The 27,248-nt window shown below is 47.3% G+C and overlaps 1 protein-coding gene across 1 annotated transcript in view; it reads right to left on the bottom strand.

Moving 5' to 3' along the window:
• Positions 1-27,248, bottom strand: part of grk3 (G protein-coupled receptor kinase 3) — a 416,009-nt gene that overhangs the window by 68,724 nt on the left and 320,037 nt on the right. Inside the window, exon 14 of the mRNA XM_072488700.1 lies at positions 17,773-17,839. Within this exon, the coding sequence (XP_072344801.1) occupies positions 17,773-17,839 (67 nt within the window). The remainder of the gene's footprint in view (positions 1-17,772; positions 17,840-27,248) is intronic.

Genomic DNA, 27,248 nt, shown 5'->3' with positions numbered 1-27,248 from the left:
CTTGAAGTGGTGTATATGGATTTTAGTAAAGCGTTTGATAAGGTTCCCCACGGTAGGCTACTGCAGAAAATACGGAGGCCTGGGATTCAGGATGATTTAGCAGTTTGGATCGTAAATTGGCTAGCTGGAAGAAGACAAAGGGTGGTGGCTGATGGGAAATGTTCAGACTGGAGTCCAGTTACTAGTGGTGTACCACAAGGATCTGTTTTGGGGCCACTGCTGTTTATCATTTTTATAAATGACCTGGAGGAGGGCGTAGAAGGATGGGTGAGTAAATTTGCAGATGACACTAAAATCGGTGGAGTTGTGGACAGTGCGGAAGGATGTTACAAGTTACAGAGGGACATAGATAAGCTGCAGCGCTGGGCTGAGAGGTGGCAAATGGAGTTTAATGCAGAAAAGTGTGAAGTGATTCATTTTGGAAGGAATAACAGGAAGACAAGAGTACTGGGCTAACGGTAAGATTCTTGGCAGTGTGGATGAGCAGAGAGATCTCGGTGTCCATGTACATAGATCCCTGAAAGTTGCCACCCAGGTTCAGAGGGTTGTTAAGAAGGCGTACGGTGTGTTAGCTTTTATTGGTAGAGGGTTTGAGTTTCGGAGCCATGAGGTGATGTTGCAGCTGTACAAAACTCTGGTGCGGCCGCATTTGGAGTATTGCGTGCAATTCTGGTCGCCGCATTATAGGAAGGATGTGGAAAGGGTGCAGAGCAGATTTACCAGAATGTTGCCTGATATGGAGGGAAGATCTTATGAGGGAAGGCTGAGGGACTTGAGGCTGTTTTCGTTAGAGAGAAGAAGGTTAAGAGGTGACTTAATTGAGGCATACACGATGATCAGAGGATTGGATAGGGTGGACAGTGAGAGCCTTTTTCCTCGGATGGTGATGTCTAGCATGAGGGGAGATAGCTTTAAATTGAGGGGAGATAGATATAGGACAGATGTCAGAGGTAGGTTCTTTACTCAGAGAGTAGTAAGGGTGTGGAATGCCCTGCCTGCAACAGTAGTGGACTCGCCAACACTAAGGGCATTCAAATGGCCATTGGATAGACATATGGACGATAAGGGAATAGTGTAGATGGGCTTTAGAGTGGTTTCACAGGTCGGTGCAACATCTTGTAAAAAAAAAAAAAAAAATTTTTTATTAAGGTTTTTTAACAACACAATTTTTCCCCTTACAAACAGTAACACCCCCCCCCCCCCCCCCGGTAACAAAATAACGCAAAATCTCCCTGAGCAAGATATATACATGGCAAGATGGTATATTTACATAGCCTTATACACTGGCTCTTGGCCGCACGTACCGTTTCCCCCCACCTCCATGCTATCGTCCATCCCCTCAAACAATCTCTTTTTCTCTCTCCCCCCCCCCCGCCCCAGGGTTGCTGCTGCTACTGATCGACCTTCTTCTAACGCTCCGCGAGATAGTCTAGGAACGGTTGCCACCGCCTGTAAAACCCCTGAGCAGACCCTCTCAAAGCAAACTTAATTCTCTCCAATTTTATGAACCCCGCCATGGCGTTAATCCAGGCCTCAAGGCTAGGGGGCTTCGCCTCCTTCCACAATAGCAAGACCCTTCGCCGGGCTACTAGGGACACAAAGGCCAGAATTCTGGCCTCTTTCGCCTCCTGCACTCCCGGCTCATCCACTACTCCAAATATTGCTAGTCCCCAGCTTGGCTTGACCCAGACTTTCACCACCTGGGATATTACTCCCGCCACACCTCTCCAGAACCCCTCCAATGCCGGGCATGACCAAAACATATGGACATGGTTCGCCGGGCTCCCTGAACATCTTTCACATCTATCCTCTACCCCAAAGAACCTACTCAGCCTTGCCCTCGTCAAATGCGCTCTGTGAACCACCTTAAATTGTATCAGACTGAGCCTGGCACACGAGGAGGAGGTATTAACCCTACCCAGGGCATCCGCCCATAGCCCTTCCTCAATCTCCTCCCCCAGCTCCTCCTCCCATTTACCTTTCAATTCTTCTACTAGCGCTTCCCCCTCTTCTTTCATCTCTTGGTATATTTCCGACACCTTGCCCTCCCCGACCCATGACCTCGAGATCACCCTATCTTGAACTTATTGTGCCGGGAGCAACGGAAATTCCATCACCTGTCGCCTCACAAAAGCCCTCACCTGCATATATCTAAATGCATTTCCCGGGGGTAACTCAAATTTCTCCTCCAGTGCCCCTAGGCTCGCAAATGTCCCGTCAATGAACAGGTCCCCCATTCTTCTTGTCCCTGCCCGATGCCAGCCTTGTAACCCCCCGTCCATCTTCCCCGGGACAAACCGGTGGTTACCCCTGATCGGGGACCACACCGATGCTCCCATTGCACCCCTGTGTCTTCTCCACTGGCCCCAGATCCTTAGTGTTGCCGCCACCACCGGGCTTGTGGTGTATTTTGTCGGCGAGAGTGGCAGCGGTGCCGTTACCAACGCCCCCAGGCTTGTTCCTTTACAGGACGCCATCTCCATCCTCTTCCATGCTGCCCCCTCTCCCTCCATGACCCACTTGCGGATCATCGCCACGTTTGCTGCCCAGTAGTAACTCTCTAGGTTTGGCAAAGCCAACCCTCCTCAGTCCCTGTTGCGTTCCAAGAACCCTCTCCTAACCCTCGGGGTCTTATTTGCCCACACATACCCCATAATACTCCTACCTACTCTCTTGAAAAAGCCCTTGGTGATCACGATGGGGAGGCACTGAAACACGAACAAAAACCTCGGAAGGACCACCATTTTGACCGACTGCACCCTACCCGCCAACGAGAGCGGGAGCATGTCCCATCTTTTAAAATCCTCCTCCATTTGCTCCACCACCTTCGTCAAAATCAGTTTATGTAGGGCCCCCCAACTTCTGGCTATCTGGATCCCCAGATACCGAAAAATCCTCTCCGCCCTCCTCAGCGGTAGGTCCCCTATCCCTCTTTCTTGGTCCCCTGCCTGTAATACAAAAAACTCACTCTTCTCTACATTAAGCTTGTAGCCCGAGAACTCTCCAAACTCCTTCAGAGTCCGCATGACCTCCACCATCCCCTCCATTGGGTCCGCCACGTATAGCAGCAGGTCATCTGCATGTAGCGATACCCGATGCTCCTCTCCCCCACGGACTATCCCCCTCCATTTCTGAGACTCCGTAAGTGATATATATGGACAAGGGTTCGATCGCCAATGCAAACAACAGGGGGGACCCCTGTCTCGTCCCTCGGTACAGCCGAAAGTACTCCGACCTCCGCCGGTTCGTCACTACGCTCGCCACCGGGGCGCTGTAAAGGAGCTTAACCCATCTAATAAACCCTCCCCCGAACCCAAACCTGCGCAATACCTCCCAGAGGTACTCCCACTCTACTCGGTCAAAGGCTTTTTCCGTGTCCATAGCTACCACTATCTCCGCCTCTCCCTCCTCCGATGTCATCGTTATCACGTTTAAGAGCCGCCGCACATTGGTATTTAACTGCCTGCCCTTTACGAATCCCGTTTGGTCCTCGTGAATCACCCCCGGGACACAGTCCTCAATCCTAGTGGCCAGTACCTTCGCCAATAGCTTAGCATCCACATTGAGGAGCGATATCGGCCTGTACGATCCACATTGCAGTGGATCCTTGTCTCGCTTTAGAATCAAGGAGATTGTCGCCTCCGACATTGTCTGGGGCAGGGTTCCCTCCTCTCTTGCCTCGTTGAAGGTCCTCACTAGTAGCGGGGCCAGCAGGTCCAGATATTTTCTATAGAATTCCACCGGGAACCCGTCCAGCCCCGGGGCCTTCCCGCCTGCATGCTCCCCCAACCCTTATTCAACTCCTCCAACTCAATTGGTGCACCCAAACCAACCGCCTCCTGCTCCTCCACCCTCGGGAACCCCAGCTGGTCCAGGAATCGTCTCATCCCCCCTTCCCCCCCTGGGGGCTGGGATCTGTACAGCTCTTCATAGAAGTCCTTGAATACCTTATTTATTTTCGTTGCACTTCGAATCGTGGCTCCCCTTCCATCTTTGATTCCCCCAATTTCCCTCGCTGCCGCCCTCTTACGGAGCTGGTGCGCCAGCATCCGACTAGCCTTTTCCCCGTACTCGTAAGTCGCCCCTTGCGCCTTCCTCCACTGTACCTCCGCCTTGCCCGTGGTCAGCAGGTCAAACTCCGTCTGGAGCCGTCGCCTTTCCCCAAGTAATCTTTCCTCCGGGGCCTCTGCGTAGCTCCTGTCCACTCGCAAGATCTCCCCCACTAACCTCTCCCTTTCCATTCCCTCTATCTTCTCCCTATGAGCCCTGATGGAGATCAGCTCTCCCCTGATCACCGCCTTCAACGCCTCCCACACCACCCCCACTCGCACCTCCCCATTGTCGTTGGCCTCCAAGTACCTTTCAATACACCGCCCCACACACCACCTCATCGGCCAGCAGTCCCACATCCAGCCGCCACAGCGGGCGTTGGTCCCTCTCCTCTCCGAGCTCCAGTTCCACCCAGTGCGGGGCATGGTCCGAAACGGCTATGGCCGAATACTCCGTCCCCTCCACTCTCGGGACGAGCGCCCTGCCCAGAACAAAGAAATCTATCCGGGAGTAAGCCTTATGCACGTGGGGGAAAAAAGAAAATTCCCTGGCCTGCTGCGGTCTTGCAAACCCCCCCCCCCGACTAGCCATCTCCTTTTCTGGGCCAGTCCCTTGTCCGCGTCTCCCTCACTCTCCAGTTCCCCAGCCGGGGGACCCCCGTCCCAGCCACCTCTTCTGTGTCCCGTTCTCTTTCGGCCAGTGCAGCAGCAACCCTTCCCCCCCCCCCCCTCCTCTTCCCCCCCCCCCCCCCCGCTAGATCCCCGTCTAGCTTTTTTGCTCCCCCCATATCTCTCCCGTAAGTCAGCTGACACCTGCTAACCCCGGCTTCCCCCGCCATCCCTTTACCCCCCCGTGTGGCAATCTCCCAATCTATGTACATTCCTTTGTTCCCCTTCCCGCCTTTTTTGCCGCGTGCGGGAAAACACCCCTCGCTTTCCAAAGCCTGCCCCGCCCCCCATTGCGCAGCTCCTGTCGTGGCCTTGTCCCTCTCCCCCAGCCCATATAGCATTTCCTGCGCGTGGTTGACCCCCTATGTACAACAACCATCAGACTTCAACCCTCAAACACCCCCCTCCCACACAAACCCTCAATTAGAGTCCAATTTTTCAGCTAGTATAAAGGTCCACGCCTCTTCGGGCGTTTCGAAGTAGTGGTGTTGGCCATTATGTGTAACCCACAGCCGCGCTGGCTGCAGCATTCCAAATTTCACTCCGTTCCGATGGAGCACCGCTTTGGCCCGGTTGAAACCCGCTCTCCGCTTAGCGACCTCCGCGTTCCAGTCCGGGTTTATGCTGATCTCCGCATTGTCCCACTTGCTGCTCTGTTCCTTCTTGGCCCATTTCAGGACCCTCTCTCTGTCCGTAAACCGGTGAAATCTCACCACCATCGCCCTTGGCGGCTCTTTTGCCTTGGGCTTCTTCGGTAGCACTTGGTGTGCCCCATCCAGCTCCAGCAATCCCAGGGGGGCCTCCGCACCCATCAGCATCCCGATCATTGTGCCCGCATATGCCGCGGCATCGGCCCCCTCCACTCCTTCTGGGAGACCCAGGATCCTCAAGTTGTTTCTCCTTAATCTGTTCTCCAGGTCTTCGAGTCTTCCCGCCCACGTCTCGTGCAGCGCCTCGTGCCGCTCCACTCTCTCCGCCAGGCCCACGAGCTCGTCGTCGCTCTCACTCACTTTTTCCTGGATCTCCTGGACCTTCACCTCTTGGGCTTTCTGGGTTGCTCCAAGTTTTTCAACCATTGCCAGTATAGGCGCCACCATCTCCTTACGCAGCTCCTCGAAGCAGCACTTGATGAACTCTTTCACCTCCTCTCTGTCCGTGGGCGCCGCCATTTTGTTTTTTCCTTCTTTTTCTTCTTTCTTCTCCCGCTGCTCCAGGGCCGCTTTTTTCGCCGTTTCGCTGCGGGTCCGATCCATGCGGGTCTGTAGGGGACTTTCTCCTTCCTTCCCCACGGGTTGGTTTTTTAAAAAAATGCCGTTGGGGCTCCGTTAGCGGGCCCAAAAGTCCGTTTTCGCGGGAGCTGCCGAATCGCGCGGCTTAGCTCCGCATCGCCGCAACATCGAGGGTCGAAGGGCCTGTACTGCGCTGTAATGTTCTATGTTTAGCCCCATTAGCTTGCCCGTCACTACCTCCTTAGCGATAACAATCATCTCAAGGTCCTCAGCTGTCATTGCCTCATTTCCATCAGTCACTGGCATGTTATTTGTGTCTTCCACTGTGAAGACCGACCCAAAAAACCTGTTCAGTTCCTCAGCCATTTCCTCATTTCCCATTATTAAATCTCCCTTCTCATCCTCTCAAGGACCAATATTTACCGTAGCCACTCTTTTTTGTTTTATATATTTGTAGAAACTTTTACTATCTGTTTTTATATTCTGAGCAAGTTTACTCTCATAATCTATCTTTCTCTTCTTTATAGCTTTTTAGTAGCTTTCTGTTGCCCCCTAAAGATTTCCCAGTTCTCTAGTCTCCCACTAATCTTTCCCACTTTGTATGACTTTTCCTTCAATTTGATACTCTCCCTTACTTCCTTAGATATCCACGGTTGATTTTTCCTCTTTCTACCGTCCTTCCTTTTTATTGGTATAAACCTTTGCTGAGCAATGTGAAAAATCGCTTGGAAGGTTCTCCACTGTTTCATTATCAAGTATTTGCTCCCAGTCTACCTTAGCTAGCTATTCTCTCATCCCATTGTAATCCCCTTTGTTTAAGCACAAAACACTAGTGTTTGATTTTACCTTCTCACCCTCCATCTGTATTTTAAATTCCACCGTATTGTGATCGCTCCTTCCGAGAGGATCCCTAACTATGAGATCATTAATCAATCCTGTCTCATTACACAGGACCAGATCTAGGACTGCTTGTTCCCTCGTAGGTTCCATTACATACTGTTCTAGGAAACTATCGCGGATACATTCTATAAACTCCTCCTCAAGGCTGCCTTGACCGACCAGTTTAAACCCAATCGACATGTAGATTAAAATCCCTCATGATAACTGCTGTATAATTTCTACATGCATCCGTTATTTGTTTGTTTATTGCCTGCCCCACCATAATGTTACTATTTGGTGGCCTATAGACTACTCCTATCAGTGACTTTTTTGCCTTACCATTCCTGATTTCCACCCAAATGGATTCAACCTTATCCTCCATAGCACCGCTGTCGTCCCTTACTGTTGCCCGGCTGTCATCCTTAAATAACAGAGCTACACCACCTCCCTTACCATCCACTCTTTCCTTCCGAATAGTTTGATAACCTTGGATATTTAACTCCCAGTCGTGACCATCCTTTAACCATGTTTCAGTAATGGCCACTAAATCATAGTCATTCACGGTGATTTGCGCCATCAACTCACTTACCTTATTCCGAATACTATGAGCATTCAGGTAAGGTACACTTATGTTGGCTTTTATACCTCGGTTTTGAATCTTAACACCTTGATCTGTAACCTCTCCCAAGTTATTTTTCCTCTTAACTTTTCTCCAAGGTTTCCTTGTCGTTGAACCCATATCTTCATGTAACAACCTGCCGCGTCGCTTTCCATTTATGTTTTTGCTTCCCGTTTTATTCCTTTTAGTATCACTGGACCTATTCACTGAGCTCCCCTCAATCACTGTACCTTGTACTGTCGCCCTTTTTGATTTTTGACGATGGCTTCTCTGCCTTACACTTTCCCCCTTACTGCCTTTTGTTTCTGTCCCTGTTTTACTACCTTCCGACTTCCTGCATTGGTTCCCAGCCCCTTGCCACATTAGTTTAAACACTCCCCAACACTCCCTAGGACATCAGTTCCAGTCCTGCCCAGGTGTAACCCGTCCAGTTTGTACAGGTCCCACCTCCCCAGAACTGGTCCCAATGACCCAGGAATCTGAAACCCTCCCCCTGACACCATCCCTTCAGCCACGTATTCATCCTATATATCCTGTCATTTCTACTCTGACTAGCACGTGGCACCGGAAGTAATCCTGAGATCACTACCTTCGAGGTCCAATTTCTTAACTTCCTTCCTAGTTCCCTGTATTCTGCTTTTAGGATCTCATCCCTTTTTTTTACCTATGTCGTTTGTACCGATGTGTACCACGTCCACTGGCTGTTCACCCTCCCCCTCCAGAATGTCCTGTACCCACTCAGAAACAGTCTTGACCCTAGCACCAGGGAGGCAACACACCATCCTGGAGTCTCGTTTGCAGCCACAGAAACACCTGTCTATTCCCCTGTCTGATGGTCACCCATTCCCTTCCTGCCTGCGGAGTCTGAGCCTGCGGTGTGACCACCTCTCTATACGTGCTATCCACGATGCTCTCCGACTCGCGGATGCTCCACAGTGTCTCCAGCCGCCGCTCCAGCTCTGAAACTCGAGCTTCCAGGAGCTGCAACTGGAGACACTTCCTGCACACATGCTGACCCTGGGGACTGGAACTGTCCTCAGCCTGCCACATGGAGCAAGAGGAGCAGACCACACTTTGGAGCTGTCCTGCCATGAATTATTCCTTTAAATTAAACCTTTGAAATTAAACTTTAGAAAGATGTCTTTGTGTCAGATTAAATCCAATCCCCGTGTACTATTTAATTGGATTTTTTAAATTTAAAAACTGAGTATTTATCCCTATTCTTCTGACAACAAATTAAAAAGTTATTTAATTGAAATTTAAAAAGTTATTTAAATCAAATTAAAAATAGTAATTTAAATCAACCCAAAATAGTTATTTAAGTCAAATTAAATTTTTTAAAAATAGTAATTCAAATCAACTTAAAAATGGTAATCTAAGTCAAATCAAAACTAGTATTTAAATCAGGAACTCCAGATATTCAAATTTAGCCCAGTCTGACTTTCAGCCAATCAGGTCAAAGTCTCGTAATACCGTTTAAAAAAAAAATAGCAGCATTCTTTGGCATTCTGGCGGTGCCCCTGCCAGCCTGGCAATACCACCTGGACGCCCTGGCAGTACGAGTGTGACACTGCCAGGGTGCCCGGTAGCTGTGCCAAGGTGCCAGGTTGGCAGTGCCAAGGTACCCAGGTGGCAGCAGGAGTGCTAGAGTACCAGCCTGCCCAGAGCCGGACCACCCAGGATCTCCAATGGCCTGGGACACCCCCCATGTGCTTGATCCATGTTTGCATGGACCAGTGCTAAACGTTGCTATAGCGAGGTCTCCCAGGCGTGGAAATTCGTTCCCTGGCCACGGGAGAATTGGGCAGCGACATATATAAATGAGCCTAAATAGTAAATCTTAAATATGTTAATCTGGCTTCACCCAGTGAGGGCGAGATCTTGTTAGATCTTGCGAGGCATTTCGAGAGTTGCAAATCTCACAAGACGCCTCTCGCGTGACTTTTTTTTTAAAATAATATTTTATTGAAAATTTTTGGTCAACCAACACAGTACATTGTGCATCCTTTACACAACATTGTAACAATACAGATAATAATGACCTTTTTAAATTGAAACAAAAACAACAACAAATAAATAAATATTAAATAACAAAAAATAAAAACTAGCCCTAATTGGCAACTGCCTTGTCTCAGGCCACACCCCCCCCCCCCCCCCCCAAGTCCTGGGCCGCTGCTGCTGCCTTCTTTGTTCTCCCCCATCTATCTTTCCGCAAGATATTCGACGAACGGTTGCCACCGCCTAGTAAACCCTTGAGCCGACCCCCTTAGGACGAACTTAATCCGCTCTAACTTTATGAACCCCGCCATATCATTTATCCAGGTCTCCACCCCCGGGGGCTTGGCTTCTTTCCACATTAGCAATATTCTGCGCCGGGCTACTAGGGACGCAAAGGCCAAAACATCGGCCTCTTTCGCCTCCTGCACTCCCGGCTCTTGTGCGACCCCAAATATAGCCAACCCCCAGCTTGGTTCGACCCGGACTCCTACTACTTTCGAAAGCACCTTTGTCACCCCCATCCAAAACCCCTGTAGTGCCGGGCATGACCAAAACATATGGGTATGATTCGCTGGGCTTCTCGAGCACCTCGCACACCTATCCTCCACCCCAAAAAATTTACTGAGCCGTGTTCCAGTCATATGTGCCCTGTGTAATACCTTAAACTGAATCAGGCTTAGCCTGGCGCACGAGGACGACGAGTTTACCCTGTTTAGGGCATCTGCCCACATCCCCCTCCTCAATCTCCTCCCCTAGCTCTTCTTCCCATTTCCCTTTTAGTTCGTCCATCATAGTCTCCCCTTCGTCTCTCATTTCCCTATATATATCCGACACCTTACCGTCCCCCACCCATTTCTTTGAGATGACTCTGTCCTGCACCTCTTGTGTCGGGAGCTGCGGGAATTCCCTCACCTGTTGCCTCGCAAAAGCCCTCAATTGCATGTACCTGAATGCATTCCCTTGGGGCAACCCATATTTCTCGGTCAGCGCTCCCAGACTCGCAAACTTCCCATCCACAAATAGATCTTTCAATTGCGTTATACCTGCTCTTTGCCACATTCCATATCCCCCATCCATTCCCCCCGGGCAAACCTATGGTTGTTTCTTATCGGGGACCCCCCCAGTGCTCCGGTCTTTCCCCTATGTCGTCTCCACTGTCCCCAAATCTTCAGTGTAGCTACCACCACCGGACTCGTGGTATAGTTCCTTGGTGAGAATGGCAATGGGGCTGTCACCATAGCCTGCAGGCTGGTCCCCCTACAGGACGCCCTCTCTAATCTCTTCCACGCCGCTCCTTCCTCCTCTCCCATCCACTTACTCACCATTGAAATATTAGCGGCCCAATAATACTCACTTAGGCTCGGTAGTGCCAGCCCCCCCCTATCCCTACTACGCTGTAAGAATCCCTTCCTCACTCTCGGAGTCTTCCCGGCCCAAACAAAACCCATGATACTCTTTTCTATCCTTTTGAAAAAAGCCTTCGTGATCACCACCGGGAGACACTGAAACACAAAGAGGAATCTCGGGAGGACCACCATCTTAACCGCCTGCACCCTCCCTGCCATTGACAATGCTACCATATCCCATCTCTTGAAATCTTCCTCCATCTGTTCCACCAACCGCGTCAAATTTAGCCTGTGCAATGTGCCCCAATTCTTAGCTATCTGGATCCCCAGGTAACGAAAGTCTCTTGTTACCTTCCTCAACGGTAGGTCTTCTATTTCTCTACTCTGCTCCCCTGGATGCACCACAAACAGCTCACTCTTCCCCATGTTCAATTTATACCCTGAAAAATCCCCAAACTCCCCAAGTATCCGCATTATTTCTGGCATCCCCTCCGCTGGATCCGCCACATATAGTAGCAGATCATCCGCATATAAAGATACCCGGTGTTCTTCTCCTCCCCTAAGTATTCCCCTCCATCCCTTGGAACCTCTCAGCGCTATCGCCAGGGGCTCAATCGCCAGTGCAAACAGTAATGGGGACAGAGGACATCCCTGCCTTGTCCCTCTATGGAGCCGAAAATATGCCGATCCCCGTCCATTCGTGACCACACTCGCCACTGGGGCCCTATACAACAGCTGCACCCATCTAACATACCCCTCTCCGAACCCAAATCTCCTCAACACCTCCCACAGATAATCCCACTCCACTCTATCAAATGCTTTCTCGGCATCCATCGCCACTACTATCTCCGTTTCACCCTCTGGTGGGGCCATCATCATTACCCCTAACAACCTCCGTATGTTCGTGTTCAGCTGTCTCCCCTTCACAAACCCAGTTTGGTCCTCATGAACCACCCCCGGGACACATTCCTCTATTCTCATTGCCATTACCTTGGCCAAGACCTTGGCATCTACATTGAGGAGGGAGATTGGTCTGTAGGACCCGCATTGTAGCGGATCCTTTTCCTTCTTTAAAAGAAGCGATATCGTTGCCTCTGACATAGTCGGGGGCAGTTGTCCCCTTTCCTTTGCCTCGTTAAAGGTCCTCGTCAGTAGCGGGGCGAGCAAGTCCAAATATTTTCTGTAAAATTCAACTGGGAATCCGTCCGGTCCCGGGGCCTTTCCCGTCTGCATGTTCCTAATTCCTTTCACCACTTCTTCTACCGTGATCTGTGCTCCCAATCCCATCCTTTCCTGCTCTTCCACCTTGGGAATTTCCAGCCGATCCAAAAACTCCATCATTCTCTCCCTCCCATCCGGGGGTTGAGCTTCATACAATTTTTTATAAAATGTCTTAAACACTTCATTCACTCTCTCCGCTCCCCGCTCCGTCTCTCCATCTTCGTCTCTCACCCCCCCTATTTCCCTCGCTGCTCCCCTTTTCCTCAATTGGTGTGCCAGCAATCTGCTCGCCTTCTCTCCATATTCATACTGTACACCCTGCGCCTTCCTCCATTGTGCCTCTGCAGTGCCTGTGGTCAGCAAGTCAAATTCCACATGCAGCCTTTGCCTTTCCCTATACAGTCCCTCCTCCGGTGCTTCCGCATACTGTCTGTCCACCCTCAAAAGTTCTTGCAACAACCGCTCCCGTTCCTTACTCTCCTGCTTCCCTTTATGTGTCCTTATTGATATCAGCTCCCCCCTAACCACCGCCTTCAACGCCTCCCAGACCACTCCCACCTGAACCTCCCCATTGTCATTGAGTTCCAAGTACTTTTCAATGCATCCCCTCACCCTTAAGCACACCCCCTCATCCGCCATTAGTCCCATGTCCATTCTCCAGGGTGGACGCCCTCTTGTTTCCTCCCCTATCTCCAAGTCTACCCAGTGTGGGGCATGATCCGAAATGGCTATAGCCGTATATTCCGTTCCCCTCACCCTCGGGATCAATGCCCTACCCAACACAAAAAAGTCTATGCGTGAATAGACTTTATGGACATAGGAGAAAAACGAGAACTCCTTACTCCTAGGTCTACTGAATCTCCACGGGTCCACCCCTCCCATCTGCTCCATAAAATCCTTAAGCACCTTGGCTGCTGCCGGCCTCCTACCAGTCCTGGACTTCGACCTATCCAGCCTTGGTTCCAACACCGTGTTAAAGTCTCCCCCCATTATCAGCTTTCCGGTCTCTAGGTCTGGGATGCGTCCTAGCATTCGCCTCATAAAATTGGCATCGTCCCAATTCGGGGCATACACGTTTACCAACACCACCATCTCTCCCTGTAATTTGCCACTCACCATCACGTATCTGCCCCCGTTATCCGCCACTATAGTCTTTGCCTCGAACATTACCTGCTTCCCCACTAATATAGCCACCCCCCTGTTTTTCGCATCCAGCCCCGAATGGAACACCTGCCCTACCCATCCTTTGCGCAACCTAACCTGATCTATCAGTTTCAGGTGCGTTTCCTGTAACATGACCACATCTGCTTTAAGTTTCTTAAGGTGTGCGAGTACTCGTGCCCTCTTTATCGGCCCGTTAAGCCCCCTCACGTTCCACGTGATCAGCCGAGTTGGGGGGCTTCCCAACCCCCCCCTTGCCGGTTAGCCATCATCTTTTTCCAGCTTCTCACCCAGTTCCCACGCAGCTGTATTTCTCCCAGACGGTGCCCCCCCGCCCATCCTTTCCCGTACCCACTCCCCCCTTTCCCCAGCAGCAGCAACCCAGTAATTCCCCCCCCCCCCCCCCCCCCCCCGCTAGCGTAATTACTCCCCCCATGTTGCTCCCAGAAGTCAGCAAACTCTGGCTGACCTCGGCTTCTCCCCGTGATCACGGCTCGCCCCGTGCGGCGCCCCCTCCTTCCTGCTTCTCTATTCCCGCCATAATTATCATAGCGCGGGAACCAAGCCCGCGCCTCTCCCTCGGCCCCGCCTCCCATGGCCAACGCCCCATCTCCTCTCCCTCCCCACCTCCCCCCATCACCACCTGTGGGAGAAAGAAAAGTTACCATACCGCAGGATTAATCATACAATCCCTCTTCGCCCCCCCCCCACTCGTCCCACCACTTTGTCCAAACGTTCATTTTCGTAGTCCAATCATTCCAATTTTTCTTCTACAATAAAAGTCCACGCTTCATCCGCCGTCTCAAAGTAGTGGTGCCTCCCTTGATATGTGACCCACAGTCTTGCCGGTTGCAGCATTCCAAACTTTATCTTTTTTTGTGAAGTACCGCTTTGGCCCGATTAAAGCTCGCCCTCCTTCTCGCCACCTCCGCACTCCAATCTTGATAGACGCGGATCACCGCGTTCTCCCATTTACTACACCGAGTTTTCTTCGCCCATCTAAGGACCATTTCTCTATCCTTAAAACGGAGAAATCTCACCACTATGGCTCTGGGAGCTTCTCCTGCTCTCGATCCTCGCACCATAACTCGGTATGCTCCCTCCACCTCCAACGGACCCGTCGGGGCCTCCACTCCCATTAACGAGTGCAGCATCGTGCTCACATATGCCCCGACGTCCGCCCCCTCCACACCTTCAGGAAGGCCAAGAATCCTCAAGTTGTTCCTCCTTGCGTTATTTTCCAGTGCCTCCAACCTCTCCACAGATCGTTTCTGGTGTGCCTCCTGTATCTCCGACTTCACCACCAGGCCCTGTATATCGTTTTCATTCTCTGCTGCTTTCGCCTTCACGACCCGAAGCTCCTGCTCCTGGGTCTTTTGTTCCTCTTTCAGCCCTTCAATCGCCTGTAATATCGGGGCCAACAACTCTTTCTTCATTTCCTTTTTTATCTCCTCCACGCAGTGTTTCAAAAACTCTTGTTGTTCAGGGCCCCATATGAAACTGCCACCTTCCGACGCCATCTTGGTTTCTGCTTGCCTTCCTTGCCGCTGCTCCAAAGGATCCGCTGCAATCCGGCCACTTTCCTCTCCTTTTTCCATCCGTGTCCAGGGGGAACACCCTTCTGGTTTACCGCACGGTGTTTTCAGCCGTTAAAATTGCCGTTGGGGCTCCTATCAAGAGCCCAAAAGTCAGTTTCACAGGGAGTTGCCGAAACGTGCGACTCAGCTGGTCATCGCCGCACCCGGAAGTCGCCTCTCGCGTGACTTAACGGCTTCATTAGATCTAACAGTGCAGCACTACTTTAGTACTGAAGTCAAGTGTCAGCCTAGTTTATGTGTTCAAGTTTCAGGAATGGGACTTGAATCCACAACATTCAAACTCAGAAGCAAGAAGGCTACCAAGCACAAGAAAACAGACTGTATGACATGAGCTAATTTGCTAATTACACTGTAAACCAGATTGTACTGCTCAAAAATCTCCTCTGATCACTTTGCATGCGTACAGGAATCACAAGTTAATCCATTCAATAAAAGTATGCGAAAAGTGCCTTTTACTTCGTTAGGGCTATAAAAGATTTTGAATCCCCTTCCAAATAAGACAGCAAACGTACATTGCCTTAAAAAAATATATTTATGTTCCTCCCACATCCCTCCCTCCTATACCACCACCCACTCCACCACACTCTCTCCCCATCCTCCCCAACTACTGGCTCAACCCCAAGCCCCACTGCAACCCATCATTCTTGTACTAAGTTTGGCAGGCAGATGATCTTTCCCTAGGTCACTGCAGAGGTCACATTGTTCCTATGCATCACAAAATTTGAGGATATTGATCGACTTCCTCGCACAACTTATTCTCCTTCTGTGTCTCAGCTTAATTTAGATGTTCTCCAGATGGTTTGGCAGAGATCAAGAGATTCCTCTTCAAAGAACATGTGATACAAATGTCCATAGCCTAACATATTGTGCCAGTGGTCCTGATACCACTTGAAAGAAAAACTAGTATAAATCTTTTGTGCACATTAGAACCCAAAGCTTTACTCTCGATATCTGTATTAATATACAACATTGTCACTGTGTAACATGAACGGTGTTCACATCTATATTTGCCTTTGATGTGAACTACCTCTCTCTAACAGGGTGCTATCAGCAGAATACCTTTATTAGCCGAACAGAAGGAACTGTTTGAACAACAGCAACTTAAGTTTATATAGTATATCTAACATCTAACATAGTAAAACATTCCAAGGTGTTTAGCCAGTGGTGGTATCAATAAAAATAATAAGTCACAAGGGGATACAAGGATAGATGAACAAATGTTCAATTATAGAGCTTGATTTTAAGGTAGCATCTTCGACGAAGAGAGAGGTAGAAAGACAGGCTGCTCGGGGAAGAAATGTAGAGCTTGGGACCCAAGGCAGCTGAAAATACAAGTGTCAACGGTGTAATTATTACAATTCAGGATGCGCAGGAGACCAGAATTCAAAGAGCACAGAGATATTGACGAGATTTCAGAGGTAGGGAGAGGCTAGTCCATGGGGACTTTGAAAACAAGGATGAAGATTTTAAAATCAAGGCATGTTGAACTAGATGCCAGTGAGGGTAAGCAAGCACACGGATGATGGGTGAATGAGATCTGGTATAAATGAACACAAGTTTACAGAGTAGAATGTGGGAGACCAGCCAGGAGCCTTTTTGAATAGTCAAGTCTAGAGGAAACAAAGCATGGATGAGGGTTTCTATGGTGGATATACTGAGGCAGGGTCGGAGTGATGTTACAAAGTTGGAGGAAAACAGTCTTGGTGATGGTTTGGATATGTAGCCAACAATTAACCTTGGAGTCAAACACATCACCAGGTTGTGAATGGTCTTACTTGGTTTAAGACAGTTTGCAGGGATGGAAATAATTGTCCAGGAAAGGAATTTATGGGGGGTGAACCGTCTCAGTATTTCGTTGGAGGACAATTTTGGTCATCCAATATTGGATGTCTGACAAGCAGTGTGACAAAACAGAGATAATGGTGGGGTTAAAGGAGGAGGTGAGATAGAGCTGAGCATCATCAGCATACATGTAGAATTTGCTATGTATTTGGATAAGTACTGCATAGGTGAGAAATAAACCCTTGGGGGACTGCGGAGAAAGCGGTGCAGAAGTGGGAGGAAAAACCATTGCAGATGTTCTTCTGGTCAGGGTTTGATAGATAAGAATGGAACCTGGCAAAGGCAGTTCCACCCAACAGGGGACATATGACACACAGTGGAGGAGTATGATATGGTCACCTTAGTCAAAAACTGCAGACAGGTCAAGACAAATCAAATGAGAAGTGATAACCGATCACAGTCACAAAGAATGTCATTAGTGATTTTGACAAGGGCTTTTTGAACACCACGGCCAGGCAGGAAGCCTGGTCAGAGGATTTCAAACATGGTTCCATTCTTATCTATCTAACCCTGACCAGAAGAACATCTGCAATGGTTTTTCCTCTCACTTCTGCACTGTTTTCTCTGAAGTCCCCCTCGGGTCTATTTCTCACCTATGCAGTACTTATCCAAATACATAGGAAATTCTACATGTATGCTGATAAGAAGACAAGTCTGAGATGAAGAGAAAGAAGCCAGGGATCATCTTGTATTCCTGGATGTTTAGTATAGTGGTGGAAACCATAATCTGGTAATGCTTTAAAGTGGTCCAGCCAGATCTGGCAATGGGTGGGTAAACCAATTATTCGCCAAAGATGTTCAAATCAGTCGCCCTTGGTCAGTTCTGATCAAAGGTCATCAATCTAAAATATTAATTTGTTTTTTCTCTTTCTACAGATGTTTCCAGACTTGCTGAGTATTCCAGCATTTTCTGTTTTCATCTCATAGTTCCTTAAGCTGCCCAAGATTTATTTTAAAAAGCAAATTTTTAACATGATCAAAGTTGACTATAAATGTTTATTTCCTAATAACCCAAGTGAACAGATTAAATCAGTTTAAATATAATGTTCCAGCAGCTCTTTGGCAGAGTTCTTAAGCAGCATGACAGATTCAATTTAGGAAATATCTTTGCTTCACAGTCTCATTTATGAATGATGTTTTTGTTGAGATCTGTTTTCTTACCATTGTGAGCGTCATGCGGTCAATCTCATGCTTGTCTTTTGTTTTGTGCTGCCGGAATGGGCTGTGCCTAATGGGAGAAAAAAATAAAGTTTATTATTAGACACCTAGCAGACTAAATTGTCATGATATCCACATCAGCATATCATGGTGCAATTACACACACACTGATGGACAGGCAGTTGGACCAACCAGCACACACATAACTTCGCAGCCAATCACCAGTGAGAGTACACGCACTATAAAACAGTTCCTGCTCATTCTACCAGGAGGTAGCTCAGAGCACAGAGCTCACAGCGTGCCACTCAGACATAGTCCATGTGCTGAGTGCCTCACCAAGATAGTGATAGGGCTGGGTCCTCAGGTTAGCTGGTGAAGCACGTACCCAAGCCATCAGTTAGTTGTAACCGTTGTTAAGATAATAAAACAGAGTTGTACCATCTACAGCCGTGTTGGATCATTTGTGCAGCAGAACACCCAACACGACATAAATGGAACATTATCGTTCATTGGCTGAATGAATGACCAATGGTGCGTGGGTATGGTTTGGGATTGGGGGGGGGGGGGGGGGGGGGGGGGGGGGGGGGGGCGTGGTGGTGGAGGAGGAAGAACTGGAACTGGGAAATGTTGGTGAAAATGGGTACGAAAGGAAAAGACGTTACTAAATTTAACAAATTAAATATTAATACCAGAAACTTCTGTTCAGAGCATAGACACTGACTCTGAAAGGCTAGCATCCTGTGAAATGTCAAGTATCCCTTGGAGAATGACAGGAGGACTACTGTTTGGTGGTATATATTTTGACAGTTATTTTCAGAAAAAGACACATATGCTTTTTGCATTAGTTTTGTAGTTCTCCCATTTCAAATTCTTTGCTTTATAACTATAATGCAGACATTGTGCAGCAACTATCAATGTAACAGTGGCATACTGAAGTTTTCATTTTATGACAAGTGGTGTGATGATACCACGATCAACAAAATTGCAAATCAAAAAGTGCAGTGGCAGTCCAGCCTCCAGTTAGTTCTGAACAGGACAGGGGGCACAGAGTAATGGTTAAGCTGTGAAGTGTGCTAACATGGCCTCCCCAATGGCTCAGTTGTTCGGGCAACTGCCAATTGCAAAATGAGCCATGCAGACCTGGAATTCTGAATCCAACCCCGAGCTGAGTTAGCTTATCTCAGCAGTGAAATTAGTGACAATGCATCTGGGCTAGGGAGGGAAAGTCAACCAGGGATTCTGCTTTGACCACTATTCAACACCTCTTGCTTAAAAAAAAAGAGTGGTCAAGTGTGGATCAGCTTTGTTTATGATGTGCTCAAGGTTGAATTAGCCTGGTGGTACTCAATGCCCAAGCTCATACATGAAGAAATCACTTGGGTGAGTTCCAAAGGGTATTCCAAACTGCTGGTACAGTACCCCAGCAATAGATGGTACTTTCAGGAGAGAAAGTACAAAATAAATTAGGCAATAATGCAACTTCCTCTTCCAGTGCCAGGTCTATCTTTATATCTTTAAACTTAAATTTGCTTCCCATCTCTCCTGATCGCATAACTTTTGCTGGTCTATAGTTGTATGAGCAAAAGTAGATCTTTACACCTTGCTTCATGTATGAGTCAAAACAGTGAGTGATGAAAGACGATTCAACTACAGGGTTGTGACATCTCAGCCAAGTCACTGCTTTTCTCACCTAACAGCCACATATGTGCATTTTCCAGAAAGGGCCAATAAACAATGATTATGAACAGGAACCCTGGCTAATTTTACCCTTCTTTGCCTAAGCCGCTGAAGTGAACTGTCGTGCCCCATCTGTTGCTACAGCTGAAATGAGCTACATATCGCTGCAGACTGAGGAATAAACATGGAACCTTTTAGTTTGCTTTGTGTAGTAACAGACTGAATAATACCTTTACTCAATAAGCCCTCAGGAGAGCGAGCACAGATTTTTCATTTTAACATCTGTGAATATACTTTATCGGCATGGAATTTGAAATTTTCTTCACAGTATTTCTTGAATAGACTAAATTTACTGTAGCTGGTTCTGATCTATGAATAGCCTTGTTGCTCCTTTTATTCTAAAAATTATTTTCTTTGGTAACAGTGTAGGCATACAACTCAGAACACTGACTGGGATTGAGTTTATTTTAAAAACAAGATGTAATTTGTCTTTTGAGCCACCAGGCAGCAGTCCTGTTGCTCAAGACTCCAATTGAGGGTGTGCCCCTAGCCAAAAGTTTCAATAGTTGACAAGCTGCTTAATTTATTCTCCTGCTGCCTTACTGACCAAGGGTTTAATAGCAAGAGGGCTCTTTTATTTTTTCTCTCTCTCGTCTGATCTCTCTGACTTTTACTCCATGACACTTCAAGGCCTCGTTCACATCAATCAAACTGGAGCTCCCACAGGAGGTCACTGCTGCTGTCACTGCCATCTCTTTTTCTTTATTGGATCATTCTGCACAACTTTTCAAAGGGCAACATCAAAGAGCGTGTTTTGCTTCTGCTGCACAGACTTCTACCTCCATAACACTTTTTAAAATAACTGAATCGTGCCTCATTGGCAGGCTTATTCTTTGAAGAGAATGGAGAAGAATTATTAAAGCTCTCAGAAGTGGGATGTGCTTGCCCGAGAAACTTAATTTTCATTACCCCTGGTTTTATTTTCGCCTTTGCTCATTTTTTCCCCACCAAAATTGAACTCATAGGGGACTTAAGTTTATTTGAAGTGCTTGGAAAAAGCAGTATTGTTCTATTTCACGGTGTTTGTGAAATAAGGCGCTGAATTCTTCACCATCGGGATTCTCCGTTTTGTCGGTAGCCCGGGGGTTTCCCAACAGCGTGGGACTGCCCCACAATGGGAAACCCCATTGACAAGCCAGCGAGATGGAGAATCCCGAAGGCGGGGCAGAGAAACCCGCCCAAGGTATTTTGGAGGCAGGATGCCATTAACATTCTATTTTCCTCTCAGTTGCCAACACCCAAAATTCAGTTCCATACATCTCAGTATTATAATTTAGGCTGGGATGTGAAAGGTGCCACCTCTGAGCCTTTATTCAGCCATGAAGGTCCAGATAGCCGAGTTTTGTTTTCCTTCTATTTCTTGGTGTTGGCTTGCTGTTTGAATATGGTGAGCCTTTAGGCTTAGAAAGGGCTGTTTTTAGTGGTGCTGCGTCATAGATTAGTATCCTACCATATTTTGGTGGAACTTTAGGTATAACCAGACTATGGGAACATGGTTTTAAATGGGTGAATTTTTCCACCGGTGGAATTTTCCACTCCCGCCAAAGTCACTGGACTTTTGAATGACTTGCCATATTTTCCAGCTCCACCCACTCCGTAATGGGGCAATAAAATTCAGCCCAATGATATATGACCACACCCCCAGACAGACTCCATGGTATGCACATTATGTGGCTTATAAAGCCAATTGCTTTGTTATCGCTGATTGAGGTAATCAGATATATAGGCTAAAAGGTTACTAAGTTTGGCACTCAACATTGAGTGGAAGCGAGTCACTGAATCTAAACAAATAAACACTGTTTATAGTGTTCTGGCAGTATCAGAAAATTATGCCTGATGAAATTATTCCTTGTTCATTCTTAGAGGATCTGAATCTCTTATTAATAATGGTTGCATCCGGCACCATGCCTGAAGTGCATACCATTTCCCAAGTGTATTAGCGGTACCAAAGTTCTAAATCCATTTATGAAGAATGTGTTTACAATTTTAAAACACAAAAGGCACAGAAACAAATCTCCCTCTATAGTACTGATGTTTTCATATGGCATCTGATTAGTCCCAATATAATTGTAGTCTCAAGACACTAATGATTAGGGAGGGCATGAGGCTCACCTATCCAGAATGCAGTCTGTAGTTAAATGATTTCAAGTTAAATTGTTAAGTTGTAATTAAATGATTTCACCATCTTACCTTGAAGTCTATTTCATGCACTGATCACTCTGTGCGAAGAATATCTTCCAGACATCAGTCCTAAATTAAGATTTTATTCTATTTATAACCTGTCTCTATTTGCCCTGCCTAGACAATATAGTTGGAAGCAATTTTCTCGATATACTTTTTCCATATCGTTTATCATTTTAGATACTCCCACAAGATGGTTTAGATACTGCTTTCAAGTCTGAAAATCCTGGGTGTCTTCCATCTCTCTACATAACTCAGACCTTTGGTATCAGGGTCTTGTGGGTCTTTAATGCACTGGTTCTAATGCTTGACTGCTTCATTTGTGTCTCAGTGACAAGAACTAGACACTGTTTGATCAAAGTACAAAAACAGTACATCCACCCAGAAAAGTGTAGTTAAATTGTAAAAATATTTTTCATTCCTACGATTCTTCACTGGATCGTTCAATTGGTTCTTAAACAATTAGATAAATACACACCTGCAGATGCATTGCTTCATAGTCGCAGAGATTTACAGCACAGAAAGAGGCCTTTTGAGCCCTCGAGTTTGCGCTGGCCATCAAGCATCCATCTGTTCTAATCCCTTTTCCAGCACTTGGTCTGTAGCCTTATATACTATGGCATTTCAAGTGCTCATTTCAATGATTCCTAAATGTTGAGGGTTCCTGCCTTTACCATCCTTTCGGGAAGTGAGTTCCAGATTCCAGCCCCATCTGGGTGAAAATGTTTTTCCTCAATCCCCTCTAAATCACCTGCTCCTGGTTATTGATCCCGTTACCAAGGGGAAAGGTTTCGTCCTATGTACTCTATCTATGTCCCCCATAGCTCTGTACACCTCAACCAGTGCCCCCTCAGCCTTCTCTGCTCTAAGGAAATCATCTCCAGCCTATAGCCAGCCTTTCATAACTGAAATGCTCCAGCCCAGGCAACATCCTGCTGAATCTCCTCTGCACCCTCTCTCATGCAATTACATTCTTCCTACAGTGAGGTGACCAGCGCTGCACACAGTACTCTAGTTGCCGCCAGCGAGCTTTTTATACAGCTCCATCATAACGTCTCTGCTCTTATAGTCGGTGTCTCAGTTAATAAAGGCAAGCATTCCATATGCCTTCTTATCCACCTTACCTACCTGTCCTGCTGCCTTCATGGATCTTTGGACATGCACCCCAAGGTCTCTCTGATTCGCTGTACTTCCTGGTATCCTACCTTTCATTGTTTATTCTCTTGCATTGTTAGTCCTCCCAAAATGCATCACCGTAACTTTTCAGGGTTAAGTTCCATTTGCCACTGTTCTGCTCATTTGACCAGCACGTCTATAGTAAGGCTTTCCTCGGCGCTATTTATGACACCACTAATTTTTGTGCATCTGCGAGCTTACTGGCCATACCTCCCACATACACGTCTACATCATTAATGTGCACTACAAACAGCAAGGGACCTAACACCAACTCCTGCGGTATACCACTGGACACAGGCGTCCACACCATCACCCTCTGCCTTCTGAAACTAAGCCAATTTTGGATCCAATTTGCCAAATTGACCTGGATCCCACGAGCTCTTGCTTTTTGATCAGTCCACCATGTGGAACCTTGTAAAATGACTTACTGAAGTCCATGTAGACTACATCAACTCATGTATACACCTTATATCTCTCTAAAAAACTCAATAAAAGTTGTTAGACATGATCTCCTCCTGACAAAGCCACACTGATATCCGTGATTAATCCTTGCCTCTCCGAGTAGAGATTAATTCTGTCCCGCAGAGTTATTTCCAATAATTTCCCTACCACTAATGCAAGGCTCGCAGGTTTATAATTACCTGTTATTTTCCCAACTTGAATAATAATATAATGGTACCACATTATGTGTCCTCCAGTCCACTGGCACCTTTCCTGTGGCCAGAGAGGATTTGAAATTAGCGTCAGAACCCCTGAAATCACCTCTCTTCTTCACACAGCATCCTAGGATACATTTGGGCCTGGGAATTTATCCACTTTTAAGCCCGCTAAAACTGCTAACCCCTCCTTCCTCTCAATGCTAATCTGTTCAATTAAATCATTGTCCCCCTCCCTGCATTCTATACCCATCATCCTTCGCCAGAGTGAACGCAGACTTTTTAAAAAGGGCAATATATGTAAGTAAAGTTACCATAGCCCTAGATGACCAAAGGCTGCTTTCCCCTTTGAGGGGGAGAGCTCACTGGTGGAGATTTAACCTGATGATCACCACACCTCTGGCGAGGGACTTGGTTGAGAAGATGGGCCTTCGTGAATAACCTCAGCCAGTAGAGGAATTGAATCCGCGCTGTTGGCATCACGAACCAGCTCTTCAGCCAACTAAGCTAAACTGGGCCCCGCTTGCTCCCTGTTTGTGGAAACCAGTAATGAACGGCTCCCGGCTGGGGTCTCCTTGGCGAGGCTGGTAGATGCCGGGTGGTCGTTCGATCCGGCGAAGGCAGAGGTAAGTCAGCTTCTAAGCCGGCTTCACTCTGCAAAACTGCATCCTGCCCACGCGACATCTTGTGAGTTCGCAAGGCGTTAACGGCTGTCGGGAGGCTTCTCCCAGCATCCACCGGCCTGTTCAGATGCAATGCGGCCATTAGGATCGCACCCAATATCTCAACTACCTCCTTTTTCACTATGATTTGGACAGCATCTTCTTCATTTGTAAAGTCAGATGCAAAGTATACTACTTAAATGAAAGAGGTTGCAGAACCCAAAAGTATGGAGGGATTTCTGTTTCCTGGTACATGAATCATAAAAAGTTAGCATGGAGGTAACAGCAAGCATTCAGAAAGACAAATGGAATGTTGGCATTTATTCCAAGGGGAATGGAATATAGAAGTAAGGAAGATTCACTACAGCTTTACAGAGCCTTGATGAGACCATATCAGTAAAGTTTTGGTCTGGGCTAAATAGCTGGCTTTTAAAGCAGACCAAGGCAGGCCAACAGCACGATTCAATTCCGTACCAGCCTCTCTGAACAGGCGCCGGAATGTGGCGACTAGGGGCTTTTCACAGTAACTTCATTGAAGCCTACTTGTGACAATAAGCAATTTTCATTTCATTTCATATATTTGGATAAGAATATAATTGCATTACCAGTTAAGAGAAGGTTGATTTGACTCATTCTTGGGATGAAGGTCTTATCTTATGAAGAGAGATTGAACAGGTTGGGCCTATACCCATTGGAGTATAGAAGAATAAGGAGTGATCTCCTGAGGAGATCTGACAGGGTGGATACCAGGAGGATGCTTCCTCTTATGGGGGAGACTAGATCTAGGGGACAGTTTAGTAATAAGAGGTCTCCCTTCTAAGATGGAAGTGAGAACATTTTTTCACTCAGATTATCAGGCAGGGAGAAGAAACAGACAGAAAAGAAAATGAAATGAAAATTGCTTATTGTCACAAGTAGGCTTCAAATGAAGTTACTGTGAAAAGCCCCTAGTCGCCACATTCCAGCACCTGTTCGGGAAGGCTGGTACGGGAATTGAACCTTGCTGCTGGCCTGCCTTCGTCTGCTTTCAAAGCCAGCGATTTAGCCCAGTGTGCTAAAAAATGGGAGTCGAGATGAAAGCCGGATCAACCATGATCTTATCGAATGGTGGAGCAGGCTCGGGGGGTTGAATTGCCTCTTCCTGCTCCTAAGTCACATGCCCTATTATGTATTTTCTTTTATTTCATAGAATATATGCAGAAGGAGGCAATTCAGTCCATGAGTCTGCACCGACCCACTTAAGCCCTCACTTCCACCCCATCTCCGTAACCCAATAACGCCTCCGAAACCTTTTGGTCACGAGGCAATATTTATCATGGCCAATCCACCTAACCTGCACGTCTTTGGACTGTGGGAGGAAACCGGTGCACCCAGAGGAAACCCACGCAGACACGGGGAGAACGTGCAGACTCCGCACAGACAGTGACCCAGTGGGGAATCGAACCTGGGATCCTGGCGCTGTGAAGCCACAGTGCTATCCACTTGTGCTACCGTGCTGCCCCTATTTCTTTTTGTACTTAATGATCAGTTGAGCTGCCCGCAGAAAAATACTTTTCACTCTATCTTGGTTTATGTGAGAATAAGCTAGATCCAATCATGTGCGGCACAATAGCACAGTGGTTAGCACCGTTGCTTTACAGCTCCAGGGTCCCAGATTCGATTCCTGGCTTGGGTCACTGTCTGTGCGGAGTCGGCACGTTCTCCCCGTGACTGTGTGGGTTTCCTCCAGGTACTCCGGTTTCCTCCCACAGTCCAAAGATGTGGTTAGGTGGATTGACCATGCTAAATTGTCCTCAGTGTCCAAAGGTCAGGTGGGGCTACTGGGTTACGGGAATAGGGTGGAGGTATGAGTTTAAGACGGGTGCTCTTTCCAAGGGCCGGTGCAGACTTGATGGGCCGAATGACCTCCTTCTGCACTGTAAATTCTATAATTCATGTTCCTATCAATTTAATACTTCAGCCATGCCCTCTATCTCCATGCACAGATCCCATCCATTCTTGGTACCTAATAGCCCCACCCCTTCTCTTACAGCCTTTTTACTATTTATGTAACTGTGACTGACTTTTGGATTCCCTTCAATGGTATCTGCCTCCAGAATGTGTTTTATATATAGACTGCCATGACCTGTACACAGGAAGTGACGAGTCAGTAGCGTGAGAGCTGTCACCAATGTGGCTGCAGGCATGGCGTATAGGAGTTGCTGAAGATCTTATAGCAAACCATTTAAGTCGGAATCCTTCGTTATCATTCCTACCCAACCCAGCAACTTTATACTGCCAGTCTCTTCCCATACTCTCTCTTTGCCTCTCATTTCCTTTTCACTTCCCCTCTGAACATTTTTGCATTCAGCCTTGTTCTCATTTGAAAGGTGAATCTGACATCTGTCACATGCAACTTCTTTTTACCATTTCATTTTATTCTCTCCCTCTTTCATTATCCATGGAGCTCTGGTTTCGCTTGCTTTACTTTTCCCCATTGGGGGGGAATGTATTATAGTTTAACCCGAAACGGCTTCTCTTTGAAGTCAGCCTATTTTTCAGTTACATATTTGCCCGCCAATATTTGATTCCAATTTACCTGGGCCAGATCTTTTCTCAACCTAAAGAAATTGTCCCTCCCCCAATTAAGTATTTTTACTCCAGTTTGCTTCTTGTTCTTTTCCACAGTTATGATTCGATGATAACTATTTCAGAAATGTCTCCTGATTGACACATGATTCACTTGATTCCCTCATTCCTCAGAACTAGATCCTGCAATTCTCTCTCTCTTCCTCGATTGGCGAGAATTAGACTGATCAAGAAAATTCTCTTGAATTTCAAAAAACTCTTCCTCCTCTCTGCTGTTTACAGCATTATAATTCCAGTTTATATTAGGATAATTAAAGACCTAATAAAACATTATTCTATTGTTTTTGCACCTCTCTAATTTCCCTCCTTTATATTTTTCCAACCGGCGGCCTATAGAGTACACCCAAGTCATGCAATGGTACCTCTATTGTTTTTAATTCTAACTAGACAGATTCCTTGCTCGACCCCTTTAAGATATCCTTTCTCTCCAATTATGGGA

This window comes from Scyliorhinus torazame, chromosome 1 (assembly GCF_047496885.1).
Source record: "Scyliorhinus torazame isolate Kashiwa2021f chromosome 1, sScyTor2.1, whole genome shotgun sequence".
Classification (NCBI taxonomy): Eukaryota; Metazoa; Chordata; class Chondrichthyes; order Carcharhiniformes; family Scyliorhinidae; genus Scyliorhinus; species Scyliorhinus torazame.
Note: the sequence above shows the minus strand (reverse complement) of the source record. Positions and strands in the feature narration are given on the sequence as shown.